This window comes from Physeter macrocephalus, chromosome 13 (genome assembly GCF_002837175.3).
Source record: "Physeter macrocephalus isolate SW-GA chromosome 13, ASM283717v5, whole genome shotgun sequence".
In the NCBI taxonomy this organism is placed as follows: domain Eukaryota; kingdom Metazoa; phylum Chordata; class Mammalia; order Artiodactyla; family Physeteridae; genus Physeter; species Physeter macrocephalus.
This window is the reverse complement of record NC_041226.1, coordinates 67144186-67169925: the sequence shown is the minus strand read 5'-3', so window position 1 is coordinate 67169925 and position 25740 is coordinate 67144186. Positions and strand designations below refer to the sequence as shown.

The window sequence follows — 25740 nt, the reverse complement described above, 5'->3', positions numbered from 1 at the left end:
AGCCTCTAGAATTATTTTAAATTCATTTAATGAGACCTGGTTCTGGGAACTGCAGCACCCAACTTCCACAGCAAGGAGGTAGTTGAGTTGGAAGAAACTGGTGCTTGATAACTTTGTGGGCCCACCAAAACAGACCCACACTGCCTCTCTCTGGATTTCCTTTAAATAAGACAAATTTATATTCTATTTTTTAAAAAAGTTACAAAGCTAGTACAAAATATCCTCATAGATGCTTCACCCAGGGTCCCTAACTTGTACATTTGCTTCGTCGTTCTCTCATTCTGTCTCTCTTTCTGTCTCTCTCTCTCTTCTGATCTATTTGGAAGTTGCAGGCATGATGCCCTGTTTCCCTAAATACTTCAGTGTGTATTTCCTAAAAACGAAAACATTCTCTTACATAACACAATACAGCTATCAAAACTGGGAAAATAATATTGATACAATATTCAATACTTTTGGTATCAGATTCTATTAAAATTTTGCCACTTGCCCTAATAATATCCTTAATAGAAAAGGAAAATCCTAGATCATGAATTATATTCAGTTGTCATGTGTTTTAAATTCCCTTAATTTGGAACAATACCTCAGTCTTTCCTTGTGTTTTTTGACCTTGTCACTTTTTACGAGTACAGGCCAGCTATTTGGCAGAACGTCCCTCAATTTGGGTTTGCAAATCACTTACAGCAATTTTTTTTGTACTTGATCTTCCATAAAAGAGGGAAATTTTCATTTTCTTAATGAACTTAAAAGGATATTTTAACACATTGGGACACACTTAATTACTAGATCCTTTCAGAACAGCAACACAGAATGCCTTCTCGAACTGGTTGTTCCATGTCCTACCAAAAATTCAGGGAATCTTATCTTGTCCAGGCTATCCTTGGCCTTCTTCAGGGTGTTCTGATTTGTTTTGCTTTGTTTTTTATCACCTCTTCCCCTGATGGTCTATTGGATCTATTACTGTCATCTCGATAATTGAGCTCAAAGGGCAGCCTGATATGGCCATACATCTTAGCTTGGGTGTGGGCAAAATTTTTACCCAGTTAGGTCATCTAAAAAACACTGAATTTGTTATAAAGACTCTTTCTTGGAAAGCTAGGAAGAAAAGCAAACATTTCCCCCCAAAAGACAGAAAATACATCAACCTAGACATCCTGAAATATTTTTAGCAATCTCATTCTTGCATAATTAAAGTATAGCCATAGATTGGTCTGGATGATAGAAGTTATCCATCCAACAACTGTGTCCCTTCTCTTTGCCTTAGTGCTATGATGGATGAGTTGCCATATCAAGCTGCTCATATGCAAAATTTTAAATTTTATTCTTCTTTGTAGATCCCAAGTAGTTCTTCCCATCCCTGGTTAATCTTATAGTTCTACAGTAAATTGGATTCTTGTTCCCATTATTTGCTTTCCTATAAAAGGATTTACATTCCTGTCTGTAGCCCTGTGACTTTGTGACCTTCTTTGAGTAGAGTATACTTCCCTGCCCTATTCTCATTGGGTTTTATAATGTGATTTGCTTCAGCTAATTGAATGTGAGTAAAAGTGATGTGCTTCCCAGCAGAGATTTCAAGAGCCAATGTATGACTTGGCTATCCTGGCAAAAGAAAAGCATGTCCCAGCTAGGGACGTGGGTCCTGTAAGAAGACCACATGGAGCAAAACCACAACAAACATACAACTCATATGAAACATAAACAGTAGACCTTTCTATCATGAATATGATATTTTGGGGTTGTTTCTTTCTTCAGCATAATCTGGTGAAAGCTAACTGATACAATTTCTGCTTGCCAGCCACTCTGGAATTACTAGACTGTATACTGGTTCCTGAGATCCATCTTTCCCATTTGGAAAAAAGATTAGATGTATGTGCCTGAGAAAGAGAGAGTCTTTTAAAGGGATCAGGGCTAAGGATCAGAACCAGGTCTTGAATCCTGCTTCCCGTTACCGTTCCAAGTGAAGATAAAATTAGAAAGCAGGAGGAAAAGAGAGAAGGTAAAAGTGAGCAATGGCATGTATCCCTTTAAGGACAGAGAAATTCCTGTGAAAGTGTTTGGTTTTCTATCCTGTTCTAAGCAACAATGACTGTCCTGTCTTATGGAGCTGGTTAGGATCCTAGAATCTGAATGAAGGAAGCTAAGATCCCAGAATCCAGATGGAGAAACTATAGGTGAGGGGCAAAGTACCTCCCTGGGAGAGAGAAATCCAGATTATTCAAAGGGCTATAAAGGTGCCATCTTTTGTTCTGCCTTGAATGTATCTTCAAATCTTGAATCTTTAGGGAGAGAGAACATTTTGAAGAAAGCATCAGGATACCTTTCCTAAACGCCGGATCAGAGAGTAGGTAATAAGGGGGGAGAGTTGATGTTCTTCATACTAGATACGTGTATCTTTCACTCTTCTGCTCGGAATAGCTGCCTTTTGGGAACTGACACTCCCCGCTCCTGGCAGTTTTGTACCACTGATGGGTTTCTCCATCACAGCTCCTTTTGCTGCTACGTCCACCAGAGGGACCCATCAGAAACATGACCCAAGCTAAGTAGGTCCATCACATTCTCCCTCACAGGAATTTGAATCTTGAGCAGAATTTCAAAGGGCTCAAGGTAGGTGGGGCTGAATTTTCTTTGTGGCAGTGAGATTGCCCTGAGTTCCGTAGAACCCTGGTCCGGGGTTACCCCATGGCTGAGTTACATAGAACCCTGGAGCTCAGCTGGTTCCTGTCTTTCATGAGGGCTGATTGTTCACTTTCTCCTTTGATATTATGAGCTATCCAATATCCTGTCAATAACCCCGTCCCTTTCAGTTAACAGAATCATTTTCTGTTGCTGACAAGCGAAGAAACTTACCTAATATGGAAATTGGTGCCTGAGAACAAGCACTTTGGGGAAAGCGTGGCATGTTTGGAATTACTTATTTGGCTAATATGAGGTAAAAGAATCTGAGACTCCCATTAACATTCACTGGAACAGTTTGTCCACTAAGGTTGGGGCTAAGTAGTGGTTGCCACTGATCAATTTAAAGGGATGAAGAATGCTGGACAACTAAGCATACTGAACTTTTTTCATCTTATGTATAACTTAAAACAAGAGAAAAAGATCAAATCTCAAAACTTCACCTTGGCAGTATTCCAGTTCTTTCTGTGACTTTGATGCAAAGAATCAACTTTTATCTAAAGCTGTAAGACTGTGGACACACAAAACCAGACCCAGAAACGGATTTTGTGAGTTGGGTTCACAGTTGTCCTGAGTCTTTTCCTATGAAGGTTGGAGAACTGCTCAGAAGACAGTGGCTCCTGACAAACGGAAAGGGTAACATCTAAGAGGATATGTAAGACTGAGTGCAGTGGTTCTCGAAGTGGGGTCCCCAGACTAGTGGCATCAACTGGGAACTTGTTAGAAATGCAAAATTTCTAGCTTCAGCCCAGACCTACTGAATCAGAAACTCTAGGAGTGCGCACAGCTATCTGTGTTCTATCTTCCAGCCGACTCTGATGAAAGTTTGAGAGCAACTGAGGTGGAGGATTTGAAGTCCTCAAACCAGCCCGAAATAACTCCTCCCTCTGCTTTCTTTGGCCAAGGAAGCTTTACCACCTTGGTAGGTGAGAACTGATTAGTCCCCTCTCAGGAGCCAAGCCACACTATTGCTATGGCAACTAGAATACAAATTTAGCATGGCCTGGGGGTTGGGGGACATGGGTGAGACAATCCCGAACATTGGTATGGAAGAGTTAGAAACCTAGACATTGTAGGAATTTGCTAATGTATATCTCCCCCAAATTGGGAGAATATGTGTGGGAATAGATTTTTTTTTAATAAATTTATTTATTTTATTTATTTATTTTTGTCTGTGTTGGGTCTTCATTGCTGCACGCGGGCTTTCTCTAGTTGCAGCGAGCAGGGGCTACTCTTCGTTGCAGTGCGCGGGCTTCTCATTGCGGTGGCTTCTCCTGTTGCGGAGTACGGGCTTCGGTCGTTGTGGCACGTGGGCTCAGTAGTGGTGGTTCGCGGTCTCTAGAGCGCAGGCTCAGTAGTTGTGGCACACGGGCTTAGTTGCTCCGCGGCACGTGGGATCTTCCCGGACCAGGGCTCGAACCCGTGTCGCCTGCGTTGGCAGGCAGATTCTTAACCACTGCGCCACCAGGGAAGTCCTGTGGGAATAGATTTTGAGGTTTCTAGATCAAGGAGCATGGTCCCTATTTTGGATCACGATGCATGTATAGGTAGATATGGACCCTTCCCAGAGGTTGTGTATGCAGTGTATGACAAGGTGGGGGAAAGACTTCAACGTAAATGTTCACTGAACTTTGTCCCACAATCCATTACATTCTCAAAGTCAGAAATCCCTTAACAAGTAGAGGAAGGAATTCAAAGACTTCAGGAAAAGGGAATAAAGGATTGGATAGTTTATGCTCATCTAGTCCAGGCACCTCCTCACCACATCGTTGATATAAATGTTTATTTTAATAATAAAAAGGGTATCAGTAATGGTTTTACTGTAAGAAGTCGAAGCCACTCTAGGTAGTTAAAGCTGCAAGGTATTTGCACCCTATTAGATACTTGCAAAATCATGCAAAGGGCTAGAGCAGTGTGGGGTGGGGAGTGGCAGCACTGGGGCCGTTAAGCTCAGGAGTTTGATCCTCTGATAAAAAAGGCAGTGCAGTCACTTCCCTGGTGGCGCAGTGGTTGAGAGTCCGCTTGCCGATGCAGGGGACACGGGTTCGTGCCCCGGTCCGGGAAGATCCCACATGCCGCGGAGCGGCTGGGCCTGTGAGCCATGGCCGCTGAGCCTGCGCGTCCGGAGCCTGTGCTCCGCAACGGGAGAGGCCACAACGGTGAGAGGCCCGCATCCGAGGAAAAAAAAAAAAAAAAAAAAAGGCAGTGCAGTCACTGCTGTTTCAACAGCCACTTGACATGTGACATGTGACATGAGACATGGAATTCAGCTGCTGCCTTTACCCACTGACACTCTGACGCTCATGACCTTGTTTGCCAGCAAAAATTACAGCAGGAAAATCTCTTCTGCCACTTTTCTGTCGTTCAAATCATTCAAGAGTGTGTCTTGGACTTCCCTGGTGGCACAGTGGTTAGGAATCTGCCTACCAATGCAGGGGACACGGGTTCGAGCCCTGGTCCGGGAAGATCCCACATGCCGCGGAGCAACTAAGCCCGTGCGCCACAACTACTGAGCCTGCGCTCTAGAGCCCGCGAGCCACAACTACGGAGCCCGCGTGCCACAACTACTGAAGCCCGTACGCCTAGAGCCCGTGCTCCGCGACAAAGAGAAGCCACCACAATGAGAAGCCCGCGCACCACAACGAAGAGTAGCCCCTGCCCGCCGCAACTAGAGAAAGCCCACGCGCAGCAACAAAGACCCAACGCAGCCAAAAATAAATAAATTTATTTTTTTTTAAAAAAAAGTGTGTCTAATTGGCAGAAACCAATTTGCTTCCAGAATATGAGCTGGAAAGGAGTCTGGTTAGCACGGTGGTTAGCTTCCTCGCTTCCGCAGAGCAGGAAGACACATTAAAGGAAGAGAGCTTGAAAGCGTAGTGAACTAAAATTCTGTATCCATCTCCTAAGGGAAGTGACTGCTCTTTACAAAAAGCCCTCTCTAGACTTGGAACGCTGGGTGCAAGAGCTGCCATTGAAATGGACTCCCACATCTCAGGGGGGACGGGAGGAGCCCAAGATGCTTGGGCCCATGTAGAGGTAAAGCCAGCTTGGTAATCCTACCATGGTCATATCAATCAGATTCTGATAAAAATAGTCTGACTCTCCCCCATAAATTAATCAGGGGCTCCAAAGTGTGGCATTTCATCAAACCACAAGTTCTTAACCACAAGTTCTTATCTGGTTTGTAGGGCCCCTCCCATCCTACTACAAACACCAGGACTGAGCCACCTTCCATGAGAGTTAGGTTTGGGTTTTGGTTTTGGTTTTTGAACCCATCTTCCAGACCCTGGACAGTTCAAGGCAACAAATAAATGGTTCAATTGAATTGTAAATTGAAACTGTCATCAAGTCATTTTCTCTACTTAAGCCACCATGGAACAATCAAAGAAAGGGAGGTTCTGGTACTGGTTGCGGTGTAGTTTCAAAATATGGCCTCCAAATCTTTGATGCGTCCTGCCTTCAAAAGGCAAACCTGATTCCCCTCCACTTGGGTGTCGGTCAAACTTAGGGACTCACTTCTAATGAGCAAATTTCCCTCTAAGCCCCATTTTCACTGCATCCCACAAATTTTAATAAGTTGTATTATTATTTAGTTCCAAATATTTTAAAATTTCTCTTGAGAGTTCTTCTCTGACGCACGTATTATATAGAAGTGTGTTGGTTAATCTCCAAATATTTGGGGATTTTCCAGCTACCTTTTTGCTACTGATTTCTAGTTTAATTTTGCTGTGGTCTGAAAACATATGTTGTATGATTTCTATTCTTTTACATTTGTTAAGGTGTGTTTGATGGCCCAGAATGTAGTCTATCTTTCTGAACGTTCCATGCAAGTTTGAGAAGAACATGTATTCTCCTGTTGTTGGATGGAGTATCCTATAATTGCCAATTAGATCCGGTTGATTGATAGTACTATTTGGGTCAATTTTGTCCTAACTGATCTATTAATTGTTAAAGAGGGATGTTGAAGTGTCCAAGTATAATTGTGGATTTGTCTATTTCTCTTTCCAGTTCTGTTTTGCCTCATTTATTTTCATACTCCTTTCTTGAGTACATACATGTTAAGGATTATGTCTTCTTGGAACATTGACCCCTTCAACATTATACAGTATTCCTCTTAGTCCCTAATCACTTTCCTTGTTCTGAGGTCTGTTTTATCTGAAACTAATACAGCTGCTCCAGACTTCCTTTGATTAGTGATGTATCTTTTTCTATCCCTTTTAAACCATCTAAGTCTTTACATTTGAAGTGAGTTTCTTATATGTAACATACTGTTGAGTCTAATTTTTTTTAATCCACTCTGACAATCTTTTAATTGGTTTATTTAGACCATTTACATCTAAAATGATTATTGATATAATTGGGCTAATGGCTTCCATGTTTGTAACTGTTTTCTATTCATTCTTCTTTCTTCCTTCCTTTCTTTTCTTTTCTTTTCACCCTCTTTTCCTGCCTTTTCTGGTTTTAATGGAGTAGTTTATAACATTCCATTTATCTCCTCTCTTAACATATTAATCATACTCCTCTTTTTAATTTTTTAATGGTTGCCCTAGAGTTTGCAATATACATTTACAACCGCCTGCCAGCAGCATCCTATTTTAAGTTACTCAAAGGAAGCTGAGGCTGCAAAGCCAGATTTGAATTTAGAATTCTTCGACTCAGCCAAGCTCCCAGGCAGCAACTCTTCTCTTTTGTATCCTGGCACCATCCCGACCAGAGAGAGGCCTTATGTGCCTTAGGGTTATATTTGCCAATCCATATACCTGCGCTATTTAGTACTTCTAAATAGTCTGCTGACTGCGGCCACCCCATGTGGCTAACCATAAGCAATACAGTCCGTCTTTGAGAAGATGGACTTGGAGATGCAGCCCATACAGGCTCTGAAAGTTGGCGTGGACAGTTTGTGCAGGAAGTTCCAAGGTTCTATGAAGAATGGTCTAGAATGGGAGAGCACAGGCTATGGGAGGACCAGGTCCATTAGCTTCTTGGGCTTTTCTAAAGGGCCAGGCCAGAGTGGAAGCCCTCTTGCTTTAAAAGGTAGTACAGGGCTTCCCTGGTGGCGCAGTGGTTGTGAGTCCGCCTGCCGATGCAGGGGACACGGGTTCGTGCCCCGGTCGGGGAAGATCCCACATGCCGCGGAGCGGCTGGGCCCGTGAGCCATGGCCGCTGAGCCTGCGCATCCGGAGCCTGTGCTCCGCAACGGGAGAGGCCACAGCAGTGAGAGGCCCGCGTACCGCAAAAAAAAAAAAAAAAAATGGTAGTATGGACCCCGACACTCATCTGACTCATCTTTACACAATTTGTGCTTGCTACTCAATTTTTCAAAAGTAAATAATATACTGTCTATATAATATGTAAACAATATAATGTGTAAACTGTAAGGAAAAGGGAATGATTTAACCCAAAAGTTAGGACAACTGGTAAGTAGGAGGATGGAAAGGGATATGATTGGGGAGGTACAAAGAGGAGTTTCCGAAATGCTAGGAATGTTTTAAACTGGGGGGTGGGTATACAAGTGTTCATTTGATTATTCTCTAAACTGTACATATATATCTTACACACTTTTCTGTATACTATATATGATATTATAATTATAATTAAAAGACATTAGCCAGGTGATCAAAAATGAAGGGCAGAAACAATAGGTACTGTCTGATTTAATACCTTTTAATTACTTTGATTCGAAGTCCACTTTGAATATCTAATCTTTGTTTTACTCCTATAAGACCTGGTAATGTTTAATAATAAATAGATACCATGCTAGCCACCATCCCCAACTGCCTGCCTCAATGTAATTTTCATTTTGTCATACTTGCTGTTTTCAAACAGGAGAAATGAAAACAAAAATTTGAAATAAATTCAGATATAACACTTTAATTTACTAACTATACAAAATGATCAATAGTAAACAATATTTCTATTTTCCTTGTTTAGGATCATTTCTGTCTTCAAAAACCACATATTTATTTGAGCACTTACTATGTGCTCAGTGTGCTAGAACACGTCAGGTTCTCATAGTCTGATGCAGGAGACAGATACCTAAATAATTTTAAATTTTTAAATTATTTAATTACCACAGCAACACCCTGCTCAGCTGTGCTAACTGGTATAAGAGGTTTGAAAGGATCAAGAATGTATGATTGTTGCTATGCCATGCCAAGGTCAACTGGTTCTTCTTATTTTTTCCAATTCTGCATATGTGCCGTAATATACTGAAAGTTGGGAATGGGCATACTGGTAATGCAAATGGTGTATTATCAAATAATGTTAATTAAGCAATTATCCTCTAAGGCACGCACACACACACCACAAAGGGCTACAGAGTATAGATTTTGCAAAGCAGTGGCCATATCTCCCTCATACTGCCTGAAATTTCTATCTAGAAATCTTTACCCATACTACTTTAGAGCATTTTTATGGGATCCTGGATCTTTCAAATTTAAGCATTAAATTGAAATTGGACAAATTTTTTAAAACCTGTTAAATCTGTTAAGGTTGTCCTAGGTCTTATGATTTTAAGTAAAAACTAAAACAAGAAAGGAATTCAACATAAATACTTTCTGAGCTATTACTATTTTTGATGCCTTGTGCTAAATAAAGTAGACGATAAAGTTAATTCAGTCAAAGAGAAACACAAGGAAAGGCATTTTCCAGTAACACGTTGTCATCCAACAAAAATTCTGAAGTTACTCCTTTCTAAGTGAAAAACAATTTTGCTACAACAGACAGTAAGATTTTGCAAAAGATGCACTCAAATTTCTCAATCTGGGCCAACCTCCTGGTTGTTAAAATATTTGCATACTTTCTGGATTATTTAAAAATATGGAATTTTGCCCCATTGTTAGACCGTGTGTTCCAATTTTAGGTTAAAAAACAGTCGCCTTACTCTTGACCCCGGACGTCCCCTCTCCCCCACCGACAAACTTTCTGCCAACAGAGATCCACGCCTTTCGTCCTAAAATGGGCATAACCAAAAGAGACGCGGAATCTAGATGGGTTCAAATCCTTGTGGGCTTCCGCACATGGTCTTTAATCCTGTTTTCTCTGTCACTCAAGCGCAAGGCTGCATGAGATAGCCCTACAAGGTCTCTTGCATCTGCAGACTTCTGCGATTAAAATGCATCTCTTCTTAGAAGGAATTCACAAAAAGCCCTTGCCTCTATGGGAAATTAGCTAGCTGGGGGTTAGGCTAACCGCATGGTAGGAGTGAATCTGGTTTCTCTTTGAAAAGCCTTCCTGGGGCTAGCATCCCACGCCAGCAACAGAGCGCGCCCAGGCACCACGTGTCTGCACCAACAGCGGGATTGGCGGAGCGCATTTTCGCGCGGCGGTCTAGACGCGCACGGTCCCGCCCAGCTGCCGGAGGAGCCGGGAGGCAGAGAGAAGAGGCCGGAGGGAGATCGCAGAGGGGAGGGGGCGGGAGGGGGGTGGGGGATCCCGGGGGATCCCGAGGGATCCCGAGGCGCCCGTGGCCGGGAATCTGGGAGGGCCTGGAGAGGCGCCAGGCGGCTAGACTCGCCACAACTTGCCCAGAACAGACAGGCCTCATCCTGCGTCCTGGAAGAAGGAGCTGGCCAGCCGCTTCCCGCCCGGCTGCTCCTCGGCTTCCACGGGCCCGCCCGCGCCAGCAGCGCCCCTAGAGCCTGCGTCCCCAGCCTCGCCCCTGTCCGCCTGCAGCGCCCGGCGCCCGCCCAGGAGCGCGCAGCTGGGGTGAGTCGAGGTCAGGGATGCGCCAGGCGCCCAGGGGAGGCCGGGGCCTCTGGGTGCCCGCGAAGCCGGGCCCTCCTTTCTGTTTTCCCGCTGCGAGCCGAGGCGCTGCAGACCCCGCTGGCCTGGCTGCCGCAGCCCCCCACTCCCCCGTTTGCTTGCCTTCTAAGGGGCGGCGCCGGGGCCCCACTGGAGCCCGCGTTCCCCGGCCTTTGTCTTTGTGGGTTCGGCGGGTCGTCCCCATGGTGCGCCCGGGGCGGGAGGCGCTGCGCCCGGCTGGCGGCCCTGCAGAGGGAATGGGAAAGCGTGCCCCCTTCTTTCCTGTTCCGGCCATCTTGCGACTCAGATTCAGCCGAGGGGCGAGGGTGGCCTGCGGCGCGGCTCTCGGGGCCGGAGTGGTGGCGGCGAACGGAGATGGGCGCCTCGAGCCCCGCGCGCCTCCTCCCACGAATGCAGTGGGAGCGCGCGGATAGACCCCCCCAGTTTCAAGGGCTTGGACCCAGAGCCCGGGGGCACAGGAAATATGAGGGACAGGGGCGGGGAAGCTGACGTTTCCTAAGCGCCTAATTCATTCGGATTTTTTTTTTAATGTATTTTTGTCTGGGTCTTTGTTGCTGCCCCTGGGCTTTCTCTAGTTGCGGCGAGCGGGGGCTAGTCTTCCTTGTGGTGCGCGGGCTTCTCACTGCGGTGGCTTCTCTTGCTGCAGAGCATGGGCTCTAGGCACTCAGGCTTCAGTAGTTGCAGCATGCGGGCCCAGTAGTTGTGGCTTACGGGCTCTAGCGCGCAGGCTCAGTAGTTGTGGCGCACGGGCTTAATTGCTCCGCGGCATGTGGGAATCTTCCCGGACCAGGGGTCGAACCTGTGTCCCCTGCACTGGCAGGCGGATTGTTAACCACTGAGCCACGGGGGAAGCCTGTCATTCGGATCATTCTTTATCCATGTGTCCTTTTGGCAAATTCTTAACGCGCCTCTCCGTGCCTGATCTATGCCAGGTGCTGGGGATATAACTGTGAGGAAGAGAGACCACAGCCCTTGTTCCCCCTGATCCTGCAGCCCAGTGGATGGAGTCCAGGGTACATAGACCTGCCAGGTCGGTATCCTGACGTCTATTTAACAGACTGGGAAACTGAAGCCTAGGGCTGCCGTAACTTGTAGGTCAGGCATCAAGTAAATGGAAGAATCAGACTTTGAAGCTAGATCTTTAAGACTGTCATGCTGGCTGTAGTTAATCGATAATAGCTCTTTTTCTTTCAAAATCCCGTTCAAAATTATTTGGATGCACAGCTTCTGTGAATCGAACCTGTGTCCCCTGCATTGGCAGGCGGATTGTTAACCACTGAGCCACGGGGGAAGCCTGTCATTCGCATCATTCGTTATCCATGTGTCCCTGTGGCAAAGTTAACCACTGAGCCACGGGGGAAGCCTGTCATTCGGATCATTCTTTATCCATGTGTCCTTTTGGCAAATTCTTAACGCGCCTCTCCGTGCCTGATCTATGCCAGGTGCTGGGGATATAACTGTGAGGAAGAGAGACCACAGCCCTTGTTCCCCCTGATCCTGCAGCCCAGTGGATGGAGTCCAGGGTACATAGACCTGCCAGGTCGGTATCCTGACGTCTATTTAACAGACTGGGAAACTGAAGCCTAGGGCTGCCGTAACTTGTAGGTCAGGCATCAAGTAAATGGAAGAATCAGACTTTGAAGCTAGATCTTTAAGACTGTCATGCTGGCTGTAGTTAATCGATAATAGCTCTTTTTCTTTGAAAATCCCGTTCAAAATTATTTGGATGCACAGCTTCTATGAAGTCTTTTGAAGTGTATGCTTAGTTTCGGGATGCTTTCCTGTGGGCTTATTTCTAGTTCTCAGTGTCTAGAACGGGCTAGAAATGTTTGACATCACAAGTTTGCTTCCAGTTACTCTGCACTGTATTTTCGTTTCTTCTGTTCGTTGGCTGTTAGGAGAGACAAAAATTTTCCTGATGGTTGGTCCAAGCAGGGACTCCCCGGTGGACTGAGGAATGGCTGGCTTTTCCTCAGTTCATCCATCTCTATGGTAACCACAGGCAGCTCCCAGAAGACCTCGAGAATGAGAGGCCTGAGGTCTACGAGTTGCTGCTAGAAATAGTTCAGCCTCTCCAGAAAACAGAATGCAGCTGCCACACAAGTTTGTAAGGTAAATACCAGGGCCCTGGAAAGTTCCCCCTCCATATAATTGTCTTTATCTTCACATTTTGAAAAACGTATCCTTTTGGAAAGACAAGTAAGGTATTACATATTTGGGGAAGTTCTTTGGTTTGAAATTCTATCCGAATGTTATATCTAGGTGGCCAACCCAGAGAGGAAGAAAGACTCCATTTAACAAAGTATCTTGGATGTAAAGAATTTAGGAAGCCTTCCATCAAACATAATTAACTACACTACAAATTTAATTTTTAAAACAACTTTATTGAAGTATAATGTACAAAATGCACCGTTAATTTTCAGTGTACCATTCAGTGAGTTTTGAAAAATGTATATGCCCGGGTAATCAACAAGACGATCAAAATAGAGAACATATTTTTATTATACCCCAAAGTGGCTTCGTGCCCTTTTGCAGCTAGGCCCCGCTCCATCCCATTTAATTTTACATAGATTTGTTGCTTCACGTTTTCTGAGTTGTGCGTGAAAGAGGAGGATGAATGGATCTTTCTAATCTCAGAAACCTAAGGCGAGGATCAGAGGCTGGCAGCTAGCATGTGGCTCCCCACGCCTTAGAGACTTGCAAGGTGGTGCCCCGCGAGCCGGCGCTCAGGAAGTGTGCCCTCTCGAGGTGGACCGGTGTGTCCTCGGCTGGCCCACGACGAGCTCTTCTTTGGTCCCGCAGGGCCCTGGGCGCACGCTGACCGCGCGCTGGCCGGCTCGCACTTTGCTCCAGGTCCACGCCCGGGGCGCTGCCATAACAACGGCCTAGACGCCCAGGCCTTAGGCCGCCGCCGCCCGGGACCCGGCCTTCTCCCGGCTCCGAGGGGTGGGGCGGCGGCGGCCCGGGCCGGGTAGACGGGACTGCCCCCTCCTCCGATGCCGGCAGAGGCGGCGGATTTGCTTCCAAGCATGGTAAGAGGCGGCAAGCCGGAGATGCCCGCCTGCCGATGCCGGGCTGGGGCGGCGGGGACTCCACAGAACTCCCAGCCCCCTCCGCCTCCCCCATTCTCTCTCCTTCCCGCAGCCCTTTCAGAAGCACGTCTACTACCCGCTCGCCAACAGCCTGGAGAGACCCGCCTCCGCAGCCGCCGCGGCGGGCGGGGCCGCCATGGCCTGCGGCCCCCCCAGCGCGGCTTCGGGCCCCCTGCCCTTCTTCCAGTTCCGCCCGCGGCTGGAGAGCGTGGACTGGCGGCGGCTGAGCGCCATCGACGTGGACAAGGTGGCAGGCGCCGTGGACGTGCTCACGCTGCAGGAGAACATCATGAACATCACCTTCTGCAAGCTGGAGGACGAGAAGTGCCCGCACTGCCAGTCGGGGGTGGACCCTGTGCTGCTAAAGCTCATCCGCCTGGCGCAGCTCACCATCGAGTACCTGCTGCACTCGCAGGAGTTCCTCACCTCGCAGCTGCACAACCTGGAGGAGCGGCTGCGCCTGAGCCTGGCCGAGTGCGAGCAGAGCAAGAGGCTCCTCACCAAGCAGGCCGGCGAGATCAAGTTCCTCAAGGAAGAGTGTAAACGCAGGAAAAAGTTGATCTCCACCCAGCAGCTAATGATTGAGGCCAAAGCCAGCTATTACCAGGTGGGAAGCTGCCTTGTGATTACCCCATAAAACCCTCACTTCCTACCGGCTGGGATATTGAGAGTCCTTTCCTATAGCACTGCCCTTTTTTTTTTTTTTTGATTTGTACTCTAAATTAGAAGAAACAGCATATATTTAAGCAAAAGAGTAATTTTAACCAACAGATAACGTGGTTCATTACCTTGTGTAGACTAACATAGGGTTAATGCAGTGCTTTATTGAATTATCTAAAAGCTGGTTGTTTAAGAAACTGTTTCTGCCTCCTAATCGGTGTAATGAAAAATAAACCAGGTACAAATTGCTGTTGAGCTCGGGCCCCAAATGATATGGAATGCTTAAATTTGTGGATTTTTTTCCTCATTTTAAAATTTTGAAATATTTTAAAATTTACAGAAAGATGACAAGATCAGTGCAAAAATTTCCTTACACCAATTATTAACATTTGCCACGTTGGCTTTATTTTCTCTGTCTCTATATCATACTATTACTTTTGAACCATTTGGCAGTGAGTTGCAGACCCTTAAGTATTTCAATGTGTATATTTCCTAAGCAGGAGAATACTTGCTGATATAACAATACTACTTAAAAAATTTTAAAATTTTGCCTTTTTGTTCTTAATCTCCCAACTGTTAGGGGTTAGACATTGAACCCAAGATAAATATTGTAATTTTTGTGTGTAACAGAAATCAGCATATTTATCTTTTTTATTGGTTAGGTGGAAGAAGCAAAGAATGTTTGATGAAGATATCAAAGTAAGCAATAGACTGACAAGATTGATTTCACACCCCTACATTCCAGTCATTTTGGCTAAATAGGACTTAAAAGGCCTCAGTGGATTTAGGTAATGGTGGAGCCAAAGCAGGAGTGAGTGTGGAGAAGTGGGTGTAGGGCTCAGAAAACAGTGAGGTTAATAGTGCTTAGGACTGACCCAACAGGAGCCTTGAGAGAAGTGTACTTAAACTAGGTGAACAGTTGGGAAAGAATGCTGTTAGAAAGTCTTAATGTTTAGCCTTGGGTATACAACCTTTAGGTAGAGTCATCCAATGACACCTGATGTCGCTAATTGCCTATTTGTTTCATAAATGCTATTTAAAAACTAAATATTTATAAATAGTGCTGAGATGGCTCTTTAAATGTATTTATCGTAAAATGGATAGAATAGGTTCTGTTTAAAACATTAAAAAAAGTTTATCTGGCTTTGGTATTATTCAGTGAAACATTAAAGCCTGTAACATAAAACTTTTATGTTTATAAACTTTTTTTTCGTTCTTTTGGTTATCATAAAAATAGCTGTTCATAAGTAAAGATTTTCAAATGTGAATGATAATATGAGGATAAAAAAGTAATGGCTGACTTTTATCAAATGAGTGACACCTGCCAACTCTTGGCCACTCAGACTCTCTGAATGGCGGTGGTAGCTGTATGGTGTGCCCAGGTGTGGCCAAGAAGAGGTAGGGATGACCACACCACCTTTTCCTACTTAGTGTAGTACACGTATACTCTGCCCTCTATTAAGTGACTTGCCATTGTCTCTTTATGGAGTTCTTGAGCAGTGAGAGCCTTTAGGGTGACAACTCCGGAGTTAGACTACCTGGGTTTGAATTCCACCTATTCCTCTGTGCAAGTCTTTTAACTTCTAAACCTCAGTTTCCTCATCTGGAAAATGAGAACATGAGTAGTAGGGTTGCTCTGAGAATCCCGTGAGATAATGCATGTATAGCACGAGGAAAGCTCAGTAAATAGCATCCAACAAGCGGATGTTGATTTCTGCAGCGGCTTCCCTGTAGTGAGCTGTGGCTACCTGTGACCTATCTCTTTATGAATCCTCAGACCAGAAGGCCAGAGATCACAGTGCTGAGATACTAGGAGAATCAGTGTTTCAGGGAGGGGTAGTCAAAGACTGCTGCTAAGAATAGTTGGCATGTAAGCTAGCAGGGATTCCACGGTGTTATAATCTTTGTTACAGATTCGTAAGCTAGGGATATTTGGCCTATAGTAAAATTTATGGGAAGTCAATTGATTTTGTTTAAATAGTTATTTGACTTTCGTCTGTGAATTTTTATTTAAATAGAAACCTCCAACAGCCGGGGAAGTTTGATGGCCATGTGTAAAGGCCAGTGTGTACCGGTGATCTGGCTATCAAATTATTTTTAAAACTTTAAAAATTAAAAAATTCCATTGGATTATAGGACTTAGACTCTAAGAAGACCTTTCATTTTCACGGCTGGAAGACTCAGATTCCTCCCCACCCTTCAGCAACACAGATAGATTTTGGAATCTGTCAGTGAATTTCTGTCCCTTGTTCCAATTATTGAGCCCCTTGGAGTTGGAGATGAGTGTTGGGGAGTAGAAAAAGCATGCATTTTGCTGTCAGAGAGACGTGGGTCAAACTGTGCAACCAATAAGGCTGCAACTTAACTTTCCTGAGCTTTGATTTCTTCATGGATAAAGTGGTTGCCATGGAAATTTAAAAAGATACTGATGTAACAGGGCCTAGCTCTCAGTGGGCGTAGTGAAAAATCTTTATCTCCTATTCTCCGTCGTTGTCTTTGAGAGGTCTTAAAAAACATCTGGAGGAATCAAAAACCTCCATCCTACTCATTTAGGTAAAGGAATCCTGAGTTCTTGTGTTAATTCCATTACACTAAGTATTTTTAAATTTTTAATGATTTTGGATAGAAGTGGTATTAAGACATGGTCTACATAGCATACAACCTACATATAGTCAACATTCTGAAACCAAGTACACTGAACATAATTTGACATATTATATCCCTGGGGTTGTCATGGAAAGAGTATCAGATTCCTTTCTATGAAAAGTTCATAGTACCTAATTTTTCTTAATTCATTATGTCACTTTCTGTCCTAAAGATTCTTTAAGGGAACTCCTTTGAAATAGAAGTTTATATCATTCATCTGTATATCAAACATTTATCATATATTTAAAAACTTTTTTTAAGAAAATGCAAAGGATTATAGGATAAAGTTTTTACAGCATTTTTTAAAGTTTTATAATTATCTTATTAATGGAGAAATTTCATTCTAGGTGATGTAGAATTCCTTCCCACCTTCTTACCCTGAAAGGGAACTTTATTATTTCTAAGGCAGAATCTTTGTGCAATAAGTAGGATTCCTGAACCTCCTGCTGTTTTTCATTGTAAAGAATGATCTGACTTTTATTAAGTTTCTAATTACTGTAAGATCTATTATAAAGTATGTTTTAATCCCAGTGATGGTAGATCAGATAGTTTTGGCTTTGGGGCCTATTAGACCAGTTGTTTCAGGTATCACTAATCCATTCATTTTTAAAAAACTGACTAGTATTCCATGGTGTACATGAATTAGAGTCTGTTAACCTTTTACTTTTGTAGGATATCTTGCCTGGAACCCGTATCTGGCTATTATGAATAATGCTGCTATAAACATTCACTTGCAGGTTTTTGTGTGAAGTTAAGTTTTTTCTTTTAGAGCAGTTTTAGTTTCATTGAGGGGAAGGTACAAAAAGTTTCCATATATCTCCTGCCCCTACACATGCATAGCTTCCCCCATTATCAACAGACCTAATTATTTCATTTTGGGGGGTGCTAATGTAAATGTTATTACATTTTTAATTTCAGATTCCACTTGTTCATTACTGGTATATAGGAAAGCAGTTGACTTTTGTATATTAACCTCGTATCCTGCAACTTTGCTATACCTGGTTATTAGTTCTAGGAGTTTTTTGGCAATTCTTTTGGATTTTTTACATAGACGATCATGTCATCTGCAAGCAAAGACAGTTCTGTGTCTTCCTTTCCAGTCTGTATATCTTTTAATTTTTTTCTTGCCTTATTACATTAGCAAGGATTTAAAGTGCACTTTTGAAAAGCACACTCGGGGCAGTGGTTGCCCTGTATCCTCCCCTCTCTTACAGATCCAATAAGAGTTGTGGATTTTTCAGTCTGTTCAGCTTTTTCCTTGTTGTTAGGATGGAGTGGTGATTTTCAAGCTCCCTACATGCAGATCCAGAAACCAGAAGTCTATTAACTTTATTTTGGTATTTTTGTCATAGAGGTTTTTCATGTTGATGTAGTCAAAATGTCAGTCTTTTTGGAGTATGAGCCCCTTCTTACCCTGAGCTCATGAGTCTCCTGTATTATTGCAATAGTTAAAATACATATTTTCTATTTTGAGAAATTAAAAGTTACACTTCCATGTTTCCTCTTCCTTTCCTTTCTCCAGGGCTGTGTGTAGCCCAAGAGCCACACTTACACCCGAGCCAGTGTGGGCAGTCCCTAAACTGTTGTGAGGAAACCAGAACAGTCCTCACGAGCAGAGAAGTCGTAAAAGATGCTATAAAGATCCTCTGAAATGTAATGCTGAGAAATATGCCATAATGTTAATTTTCTGGGAAATTAGAACCTAAAGTTTTCTGATGCAATTATACTGATTAAGAGTAAGGCAAAAGCTGAATAGGAGAACGTGTAAATAGCACAATAGAGATGAAACAGCAGAATCCAGACTGAGAGTAACTCTGCAGGACAAATGTTCAGTTTCTTCAGCAAAAGAATTATAAGGAAAAGGAGCTTGGAGGCTCAGCCTATAGACAAAAACAGAATTAAGAGAAGAGACAAAACAACCAGTTGCAGGATATGACTTTATTTGGATCCTGACTCACAACAAACTGCAAAAATGTTTTCTAAGACAATGTGTGAAATATTGGGGAAAAAATAAATGGTTGGATATTTGTCGATAATTAAGAAGTTAATTTTCACGTTTTAAAAGGTGGGATAATAATATCATGATTGTGTTAAAAGAAAGTCCTTTTGGAGATAGATTCTGAAATATTGACAAATGAAATATGCAGTATCCAGGATTTACTTCAGAGTAATCCAGGGGGGAGGATATAGATGAAACAAGTTGCATTTTTTGCTTAAAAATTGTGTTAAAGTAGAGAATAGAGATATTGGTAGGATTGATTTTTTTTTTTTTTTTCCCAGTAAGTTCATTTTAGGAGGCCAAATATTTCTAAGCATGTGCTCAATGATTTTTTTTAATGCTGGTCTCTGGGGATAAAGCTATGAATAAGAGAGAAAAGAGTTCATGCTCTCAGGAAGCTGACATTCTAGAACCTAGAGGGATTAGGCAGGAGACAATAAGCAAGTGAAGTAAGTAAACCTGAACGTATTAACTGCTGAGATGTACGGTGATGAAAACAAGACGGTGTGATGGGACAGTGCCTGTCAGGAGGCTCATCCGGGAAGATCTGCTGAGGACGCTCAGCTCAGCCCCAGCGTGGAAGATGCTCCGTAAATAACATCCTGAGTGCCGAGAAGGAGCCAGTCATGGGAAGGTCTGGGGAAGATTCGGGCAGGGGACCAGCCATTGCAAAGGGTCTGAAGCTGGCTTGCTTGAGGGACAGGAAGAGGCTGGCATGACTGGAGTGTCATGAACAAGTTGATGCTGGCGGGCTGTGGACCACCAGTCTTAACAGGGGCAGCATCAGGGGTTCCAGAAACCACCAAGATGGGCTACTTTAACTGTCAAGAGATGGCTTTCACTGTCCTGTGTTCCGTTGGGGAAGAACGCCCTGGTCTTGTGTGTCTTTTTAGTTATCCTTTCAGTATCACTTGCCAGGGTGGTAACTTTTGGGGGAAAGCCCCCAAGAGATAGTGCTTCAGGTACCCAAATTTTAACTCAAATTAGGTGGAAGGGCACTTGTTACAGACCCTTGGATTTGTTGCTCTCTCCTTTTCAGTGCCGTTTTTGTGACAAGGCCTTTATGAACCAAGCTTTTCTACAAAGTCACATTCAGCGCCGCCACCCTGAAGATTCTCGTCTTGGTAAGTCGTGAGCGCTACTTGAAAGATCTGTTTTCTTTCTGGTACCTTTTTCTTTTTGCAGTGAGACATGGTCCAAAGCATCTCTCGATCCTTTTAAAAGAAAGCGTCATAGTCCTTGTTCACTCATTTAGTTAGTATTGATCCCCTACTATGAGCCATGCACTGCCTTAGGGGTCGGGGATACAGCCATAAGCAAGACAGACCCTGTCTGGCTCTCTTACACCCTAATGGGAGGGATGGAGGATTCACGTTTAAACAAATGAATGAGTAATTCTTTTCAAATGGTGGCAAGTGCCATGAAGAACATAAAGTAGGAGAATGGGATGGAGAGTGACTCCTAGTGACTCCTCATTAAGGAGACGCTATTTGATCAGAAACCAGAATGATGCTGGGGTCCCAGCCTGCGGGAGATCTGGGAAATGTATGTCCCAGGCAAGGGGAACTCGCGCTGTGAGGGTGTGTGAGGAAGAGGCAGGACACGGCGTGTTTGGGGAACAGATAGAAGGTTGGTGGGGCGGGGTGAGCAAGGCAGTGGTGGGTTAGGAAGGGACTAGGTCACACAGGGCCTTGAACGCCCTGGGTGGGCATATGAGTGATTTAATAAGCGCAATGGGAAGCCACTGGAGGCTTTTAAGTTGCGGGGACGTGATCTGACTCGTACCTTAAAATGACCCCTCTAGCTGCAGTTGAGGAACAGACTGTAGGGGCAGAGGTGGAAGCAGCTGGGAAGGTGAGGAGGCTGCATGATAGCCCAGGTGAGAGAAGGTGGCAGCTGAACCAGGACGGTGCCAGGGAAGGTGGGAGAAGTGGAGATGGAGAAGATTTATTCTGGACGCAGAGGCCACAGAGATGTGACTCAGCGTGAGAGCAAGAGATGAAGCAAAGATGATCCTGGGCTTTTGTCCTGTACATTTGGGTGAATGGCTGTCATGTTTACTGAGAGACAGACCAGGAGGGGAGCAGACTGAGGGAGGAAGGAGAATGGAGAATTTGTGTTGGCCGCGGGTACAATTAAGTCACACGTACAGTTGCCACGCAAGTGGAGATGCTGGAGGTCTGGAGGTCAAGGTGAAGGCCCAGGCTGGAGATAAAACGTGGAAGTCGTTAGCAGAACTGGGCTGGATGCGATCACTTAGAGAAGAGAAGATGGCTAGGGCCAGCCCCACACTAGGAGCTCAGGAGGAGAAGCTGAAGAGAGTGAGAAATCAGAGTGATGGAGGCAGCACAGAAGCTGGGAAGTGTGTTGCCATGGAAACCAAGGGGCATGAGTGTTTCAAGAAGGAGACAGTTACACCGAATGATCTTGAGGCACAGAGTAAGAGGAAGACCTAGAATTGACCATTATTGTCACAGTGACTGTTGGTGACCTTGACACGTGACATAATTCAGTGAATTATGGGGGATGAAAGCTGGATTGGAGTGAGCTGGGAATCAGGCAAGGGAGTGGTCATGTCCATTACAGATATTTATTTCAGTAACGTTTGCTGGGAAGGAAAGCTGGGACAGGTGGCAGTGCCAGGAGGGAAATATGAGACCAAGGGAAAATTTTTGTCTTGTTTGAGGTGGGAGATACTAAGATGTGTTTGGGTGCCGATGTGAATTAACCAGTGTATAGAGGGGGAAATTGAAGAAGCAGGAGATGGGAGGCTTACCATGGAACCAGGTTTCCTACTAATTTAAATGTTCTCAGGAGCAAAGAATGCAAGGTCTGTTTCTCCATGAGCAGATCAAAGCATTCTGCTGATTGCCACAGTAACCCACAGAACTTCTCATTACAATCTTAAATGTTCTCGGTATCTAGACGTGTGTACTTCTAGCTTGTTACTCAGTGCCTGCTTTCCCCTCCCTTTGGGGCCAGTTTGTTTCCATTCCTGCGTATTTCAGATAAATAGATTTATTTAGGAAATAGCTAAACTTTGCATAAACAATATGAACAGCATAAAATTCCACTTATAAGCCGTGGACCGCTGCTACAATTTAGCAATGTATTGGAGACATTGGGAAGATTAAGTATTTTAATTAACCTACCATTCTTCAGTGTGAAACTGACCTTCTTTCTCTTCTGTTTCAGTATCTTATTCTATCTCATACTCGTTTCAGAGAGTATTTCAGACTCTGAAATGAGTATTATTTCTTCAGGTCATCTTTGAGATTCTGACTTTCTACCTTGGTTTCCATACCTTTCATGTCTACACTCACAGACACATGTATATCCATTCAGTCATGTGTACATCTGCATGTAAGTACATGTACATAAGTATTCTTCCCTTCACTTTTTGCTCCCTTTAACAACTTTTCAGTAGTTCGTTTTTGCCCCATGGATGGGTTATGGCCCAAGTTTGCATTTTGAATGCCAGCCTCTGCTTATCTTAGCACAGATGAGGTTCTCAGGAGAGTTCGGTGGGAGCCAGAAGGATGGTGACCATAGAGATTTCAATACTGTGGTACCTATCGCTTCCCTTCTCTGACTGAGACAGGTATCTTGAGGAAGAGCCCAGGATTATTCTTTGTACCATTTTTGCTCCCTGAATGGGCTCTCACCCTATCTATGTAGGATAATCCAACCTCAATCTAGTGGCTGAAAGGATCTGCTAAGAATAATTCAGCGCTCAATAATATGAAGGACTGAAAATAAATATTGAAGAGTAGAGAGTAAAAGTTGGCTCGTGCGGCATGAAAAAAGTAATATCCCAAGTAAAAACAGTTTCCTTTGTCTTTGTCTTATCAATAGGATGTACCCCAAAAGTTTTCAGATAGGTTTTCTAAGAGATGGTATTTTAACGAGGTATTTCTGTTGCAGCAGAGTATAAGACAAGGGCACAGACTGACAAGCTCCAGAATGAGATCGACATGTTGAAGGAGCAGCTGCAGCTCACCAGGTCTCAGCTAGAGGCTGCACAGCATGCCCATGCAGTCAGATTCTCTAAGGTATGCTAAATTCAGAAACAGTTATATGTTGGGAAGGATTGGGGTTAATTCCTTTTTTTTTTTTTTTTTTTTTTGCGGTACACGGGCCTCTCACTGCTGTGGCCTCTCCCATTGCGGAGCACAGGCTCCGGACGCGCAGGCTCAGCGGCCATGGCTCACGGGCCTAGCCGCTCCGGGGCACGAACCCATGCCCCTGCATCGGCAGGCAGACTCTCAACCACTGCGCCACCAGGGAAGCCCGGGGCTAATTCCTTTTATTTTATTTTATTTTATTATTAATTTTTTTTTTGTGGTACGCGGGCCTCTCACTGTCATGGTCTCTCCCAATGCGGAGCACAGGCTCCGGACGCACAGGCTCAGTGGCCATGGCTCACAGGCCCAGCCGCTCCGCGGCACGTGGGATCTTCCCGGACCAGGGCACGAACCCGTGTCCCCTGCATCGGCAGGCGGATTCTCAACCACTGCGCCACCAGGGAAGCCCGGGGTTAATTCCTTTTAAATGTTGGGTAGAATTCACTAGTGAAACCATCTGGTCCTGAGCTTTTCTTTTTTGGGAGTTTTTTGATTACTGATTCAATCTCCTTACTCGTTATTCATCTGTTCAGATTTTCTCTTTCTTCATGATTCAATCTTGGTAGGTTGTATGTCTCTAGGAATTTATTTCTTCTAGATTGTCCAATTTGTTGGCATGTAATTGTTCGTAGTAGGCTATCATGATCCCTTGTAATTCTGTAGTATCAGTTGTAATGTCTCCTCTTTCATTTATAATTTTATTTATTTAGTCCTCTTTTCTTTGTTAGTCTAGCTAAAGGTTTGTCAATTTCTTGCTTCATACCAGAGCTTTTAAAGCCATGTATTAAATCAATTTCAGGAATATGAAATGCAGAAAACAAAAGAGGAAGAATTTCTGAAGTTATTTGATAGATGGAAAGAAGAAGAGAAGGAGAAACTAGTTGATGAAATGGAAAAAGTCAAGGAAATGTTTATGAAGGAGTTTAAAGAACTAACTTCTAAGAATTCAGCATTAGAATATGTAAGTATTGGGAGTTCCCTGGTGGTCCAGTGGTTAGGACTCTGAGCTTCCACTGCTGGGGGCACAGGTTTGATCGCTGGTTGGGGAACTAAGATCCCACAAGCCACGTGGCGCCACCCAAAAATACCCACAAAAAACGTTGAGAATATGTAAGTATTAAACCTCGGAGTCTTCATAGCATTGTTAGAGTTGTGGCCTTGAGAGGTGGTATTAGAGTGGCAAGGTGGCCCGCGGATCCAGAAGTTCCTTTGTTGTGCCATGGCCCAGACACCCCTCCTTCCTGAGAGTCTTGGGAGCTTGGGGCATACGGAAGAGAGAGCAAGTCAGAAAAGTCGTTTCCTTGAGAGTGGGAGCTTTGACCCCAAACCCCAGTGCAGAACACTTGGTACATTTTAGTTGGATCAGAGGAGAAGGTCCCTCTTTCTTAGCTGGTTAGGTTTAGATAGCCCAAAACAATAACTCCCTCCCTGAGTTTTAGAGCTTTCCAAAGTTCCAAAGGAACTTTCCAGAAAGACTGACAGAGATTGCCAATGTGGGAAAAGGAAGCTGACCCAGAAAGACAGGGAGAGCCTTTGCCAGGCCCCTTCCTCACCCCAGGCCTAGCTGGTGAGGAGGACAGGGATTTGAGTGAGCTGGATGTCGCTAAATGCAACCTCCACTTCCCGGTGGGAGCAGCCGTGGTCACGGAGAAGCAAAGGAGGCAAGGGAAGAGTCTGGAGCTCCCTCTAGGGGCCAACATGTTTATAAACTAAAATAGAGGGATAGTTTTGGAATACTGCTAAGATCCTTCTCTAAAACGGCCCGAACCCTCTCACAGGTATGGGCATACTATGACCTGTGACCCAGACCTGACAAACCACCTGATTTTGTATGGCTCTCAAGCTAAGAAAGCTTTTTACACTTTTAAGTGGTTGAAAAAAGTCAAAAGAAGAAATATTTCACGACACATGAAAATTATACGAAGTTTAACTTTCAGTGTCCACAAGTGAAGGTTTTTTGGAACACAGCCATACTCTTCCTCCACACTTTGTCTATGGAGCTTTTGTGCTGGAGCCATGGAGTTGAGTGGTTATGACCAAGATCTTACGTGTCTCCCAAAATCAAATACTATCTGGCTCTTTACAGAAAAAGTTTGCCAGCCGCTGTCATATCTTTACAAAGCAAATGTGGCACGAGGTTAACAACTGGTGAAGGGGAAATGGGTGTTCATTATACTGTTCTTTCAACTTTTTCATAGGTTGTAATTTGCAAATAAAAAGTTGAGGGGAAATTAACTTGGGATAGCTCATTGTGTCTTTTCTATAGGGCTTTCTTCAGTCAACTCCCTGTTGGTTCAGCTATCGCCTATCACCTCGCTTGGTTCTAAGCATCAGAACCTGTGGGCAGTAGTAATTCTTTTACCACCCCTACTCCAGGGGCTTCTCCTGAACTCAGACCCTTGGCATCTTCTCAAAGTGGGATGTCGTATTACCCACAGTACTGGATTCTGATAGTAACCAATTTAAGACTGGCTTTTTATGTCTTCTCCATCAAGGCCACACTCATTTTTTTTTCCTTGTGATAAAGCTGCCAGTATGGCTCTTTTGCCTGAGATTCCCTCCATGGTTATTCCTGGCCCCAGGATCATTGTGGAATTGGACTTTTCCACACCTAGGACTTTTTTTACCATTCATATATATATATATATTTTTTTTTAATAAATACATTTATTTATTTATTTATTTATTTATTTATTTATCTCTAGTTGCAGCGAGCAGGGGCTACTCTTTGTTGTGGTGCATGGGCTTCTCATTGCGGTGGCTTCTCTTGTTGCGGAGCACG

At 44.2% G+C, this 25740-nt stretch overlaps 1 protein-coding gene across 3 annotated transcripts in view; it reads left to right on the top strand.

Moving 5' to 3' along the window:
* Window positions 1-10146: 10146 nt before the first annotated feature.
* The window catches only part of DZIP1 (DAZ interacting zinc finger protein 1), a 54600-nt gene continuing 39006 nt past the window's right edge, over window positions 10147-25740 (top strand). The window contains exons 1-7 of one of the 3 annotated variants that reach the window (XM_055089441.1): window positions 10147-10380; window positions 12440-12549; window positions 13240-13469; window positions 13582-14136; window positions 19874-19958; window positions 22759-22886; window positions 23758-23919. In XM_055089441.1, coding sequence (XP_054945416.1) covers window positions 13434-13469; window positions 13582-14136; window positions 19874-19958; window positions 22759-22886; window positions 23758-23919 — 966 coding nt within the window. In that variant the 5' untranslated portion in view covers window positions 10147-10380; window positions 12440-12549; window positions 13240-13433. Of the gene's footprint in view, window positions 10381-11885; window positions 11978-12439; window positions 12550-13239; window positions 13470-13581; window positions 14137-19873; window positions 19959-22758; window positions 22887-23757; window positions 23920-25740 lie in introns of those variants that run through there. The other 2 variants (XM_024123167.3, XM_024123166.3) reach the window with 2 other exon arrangements.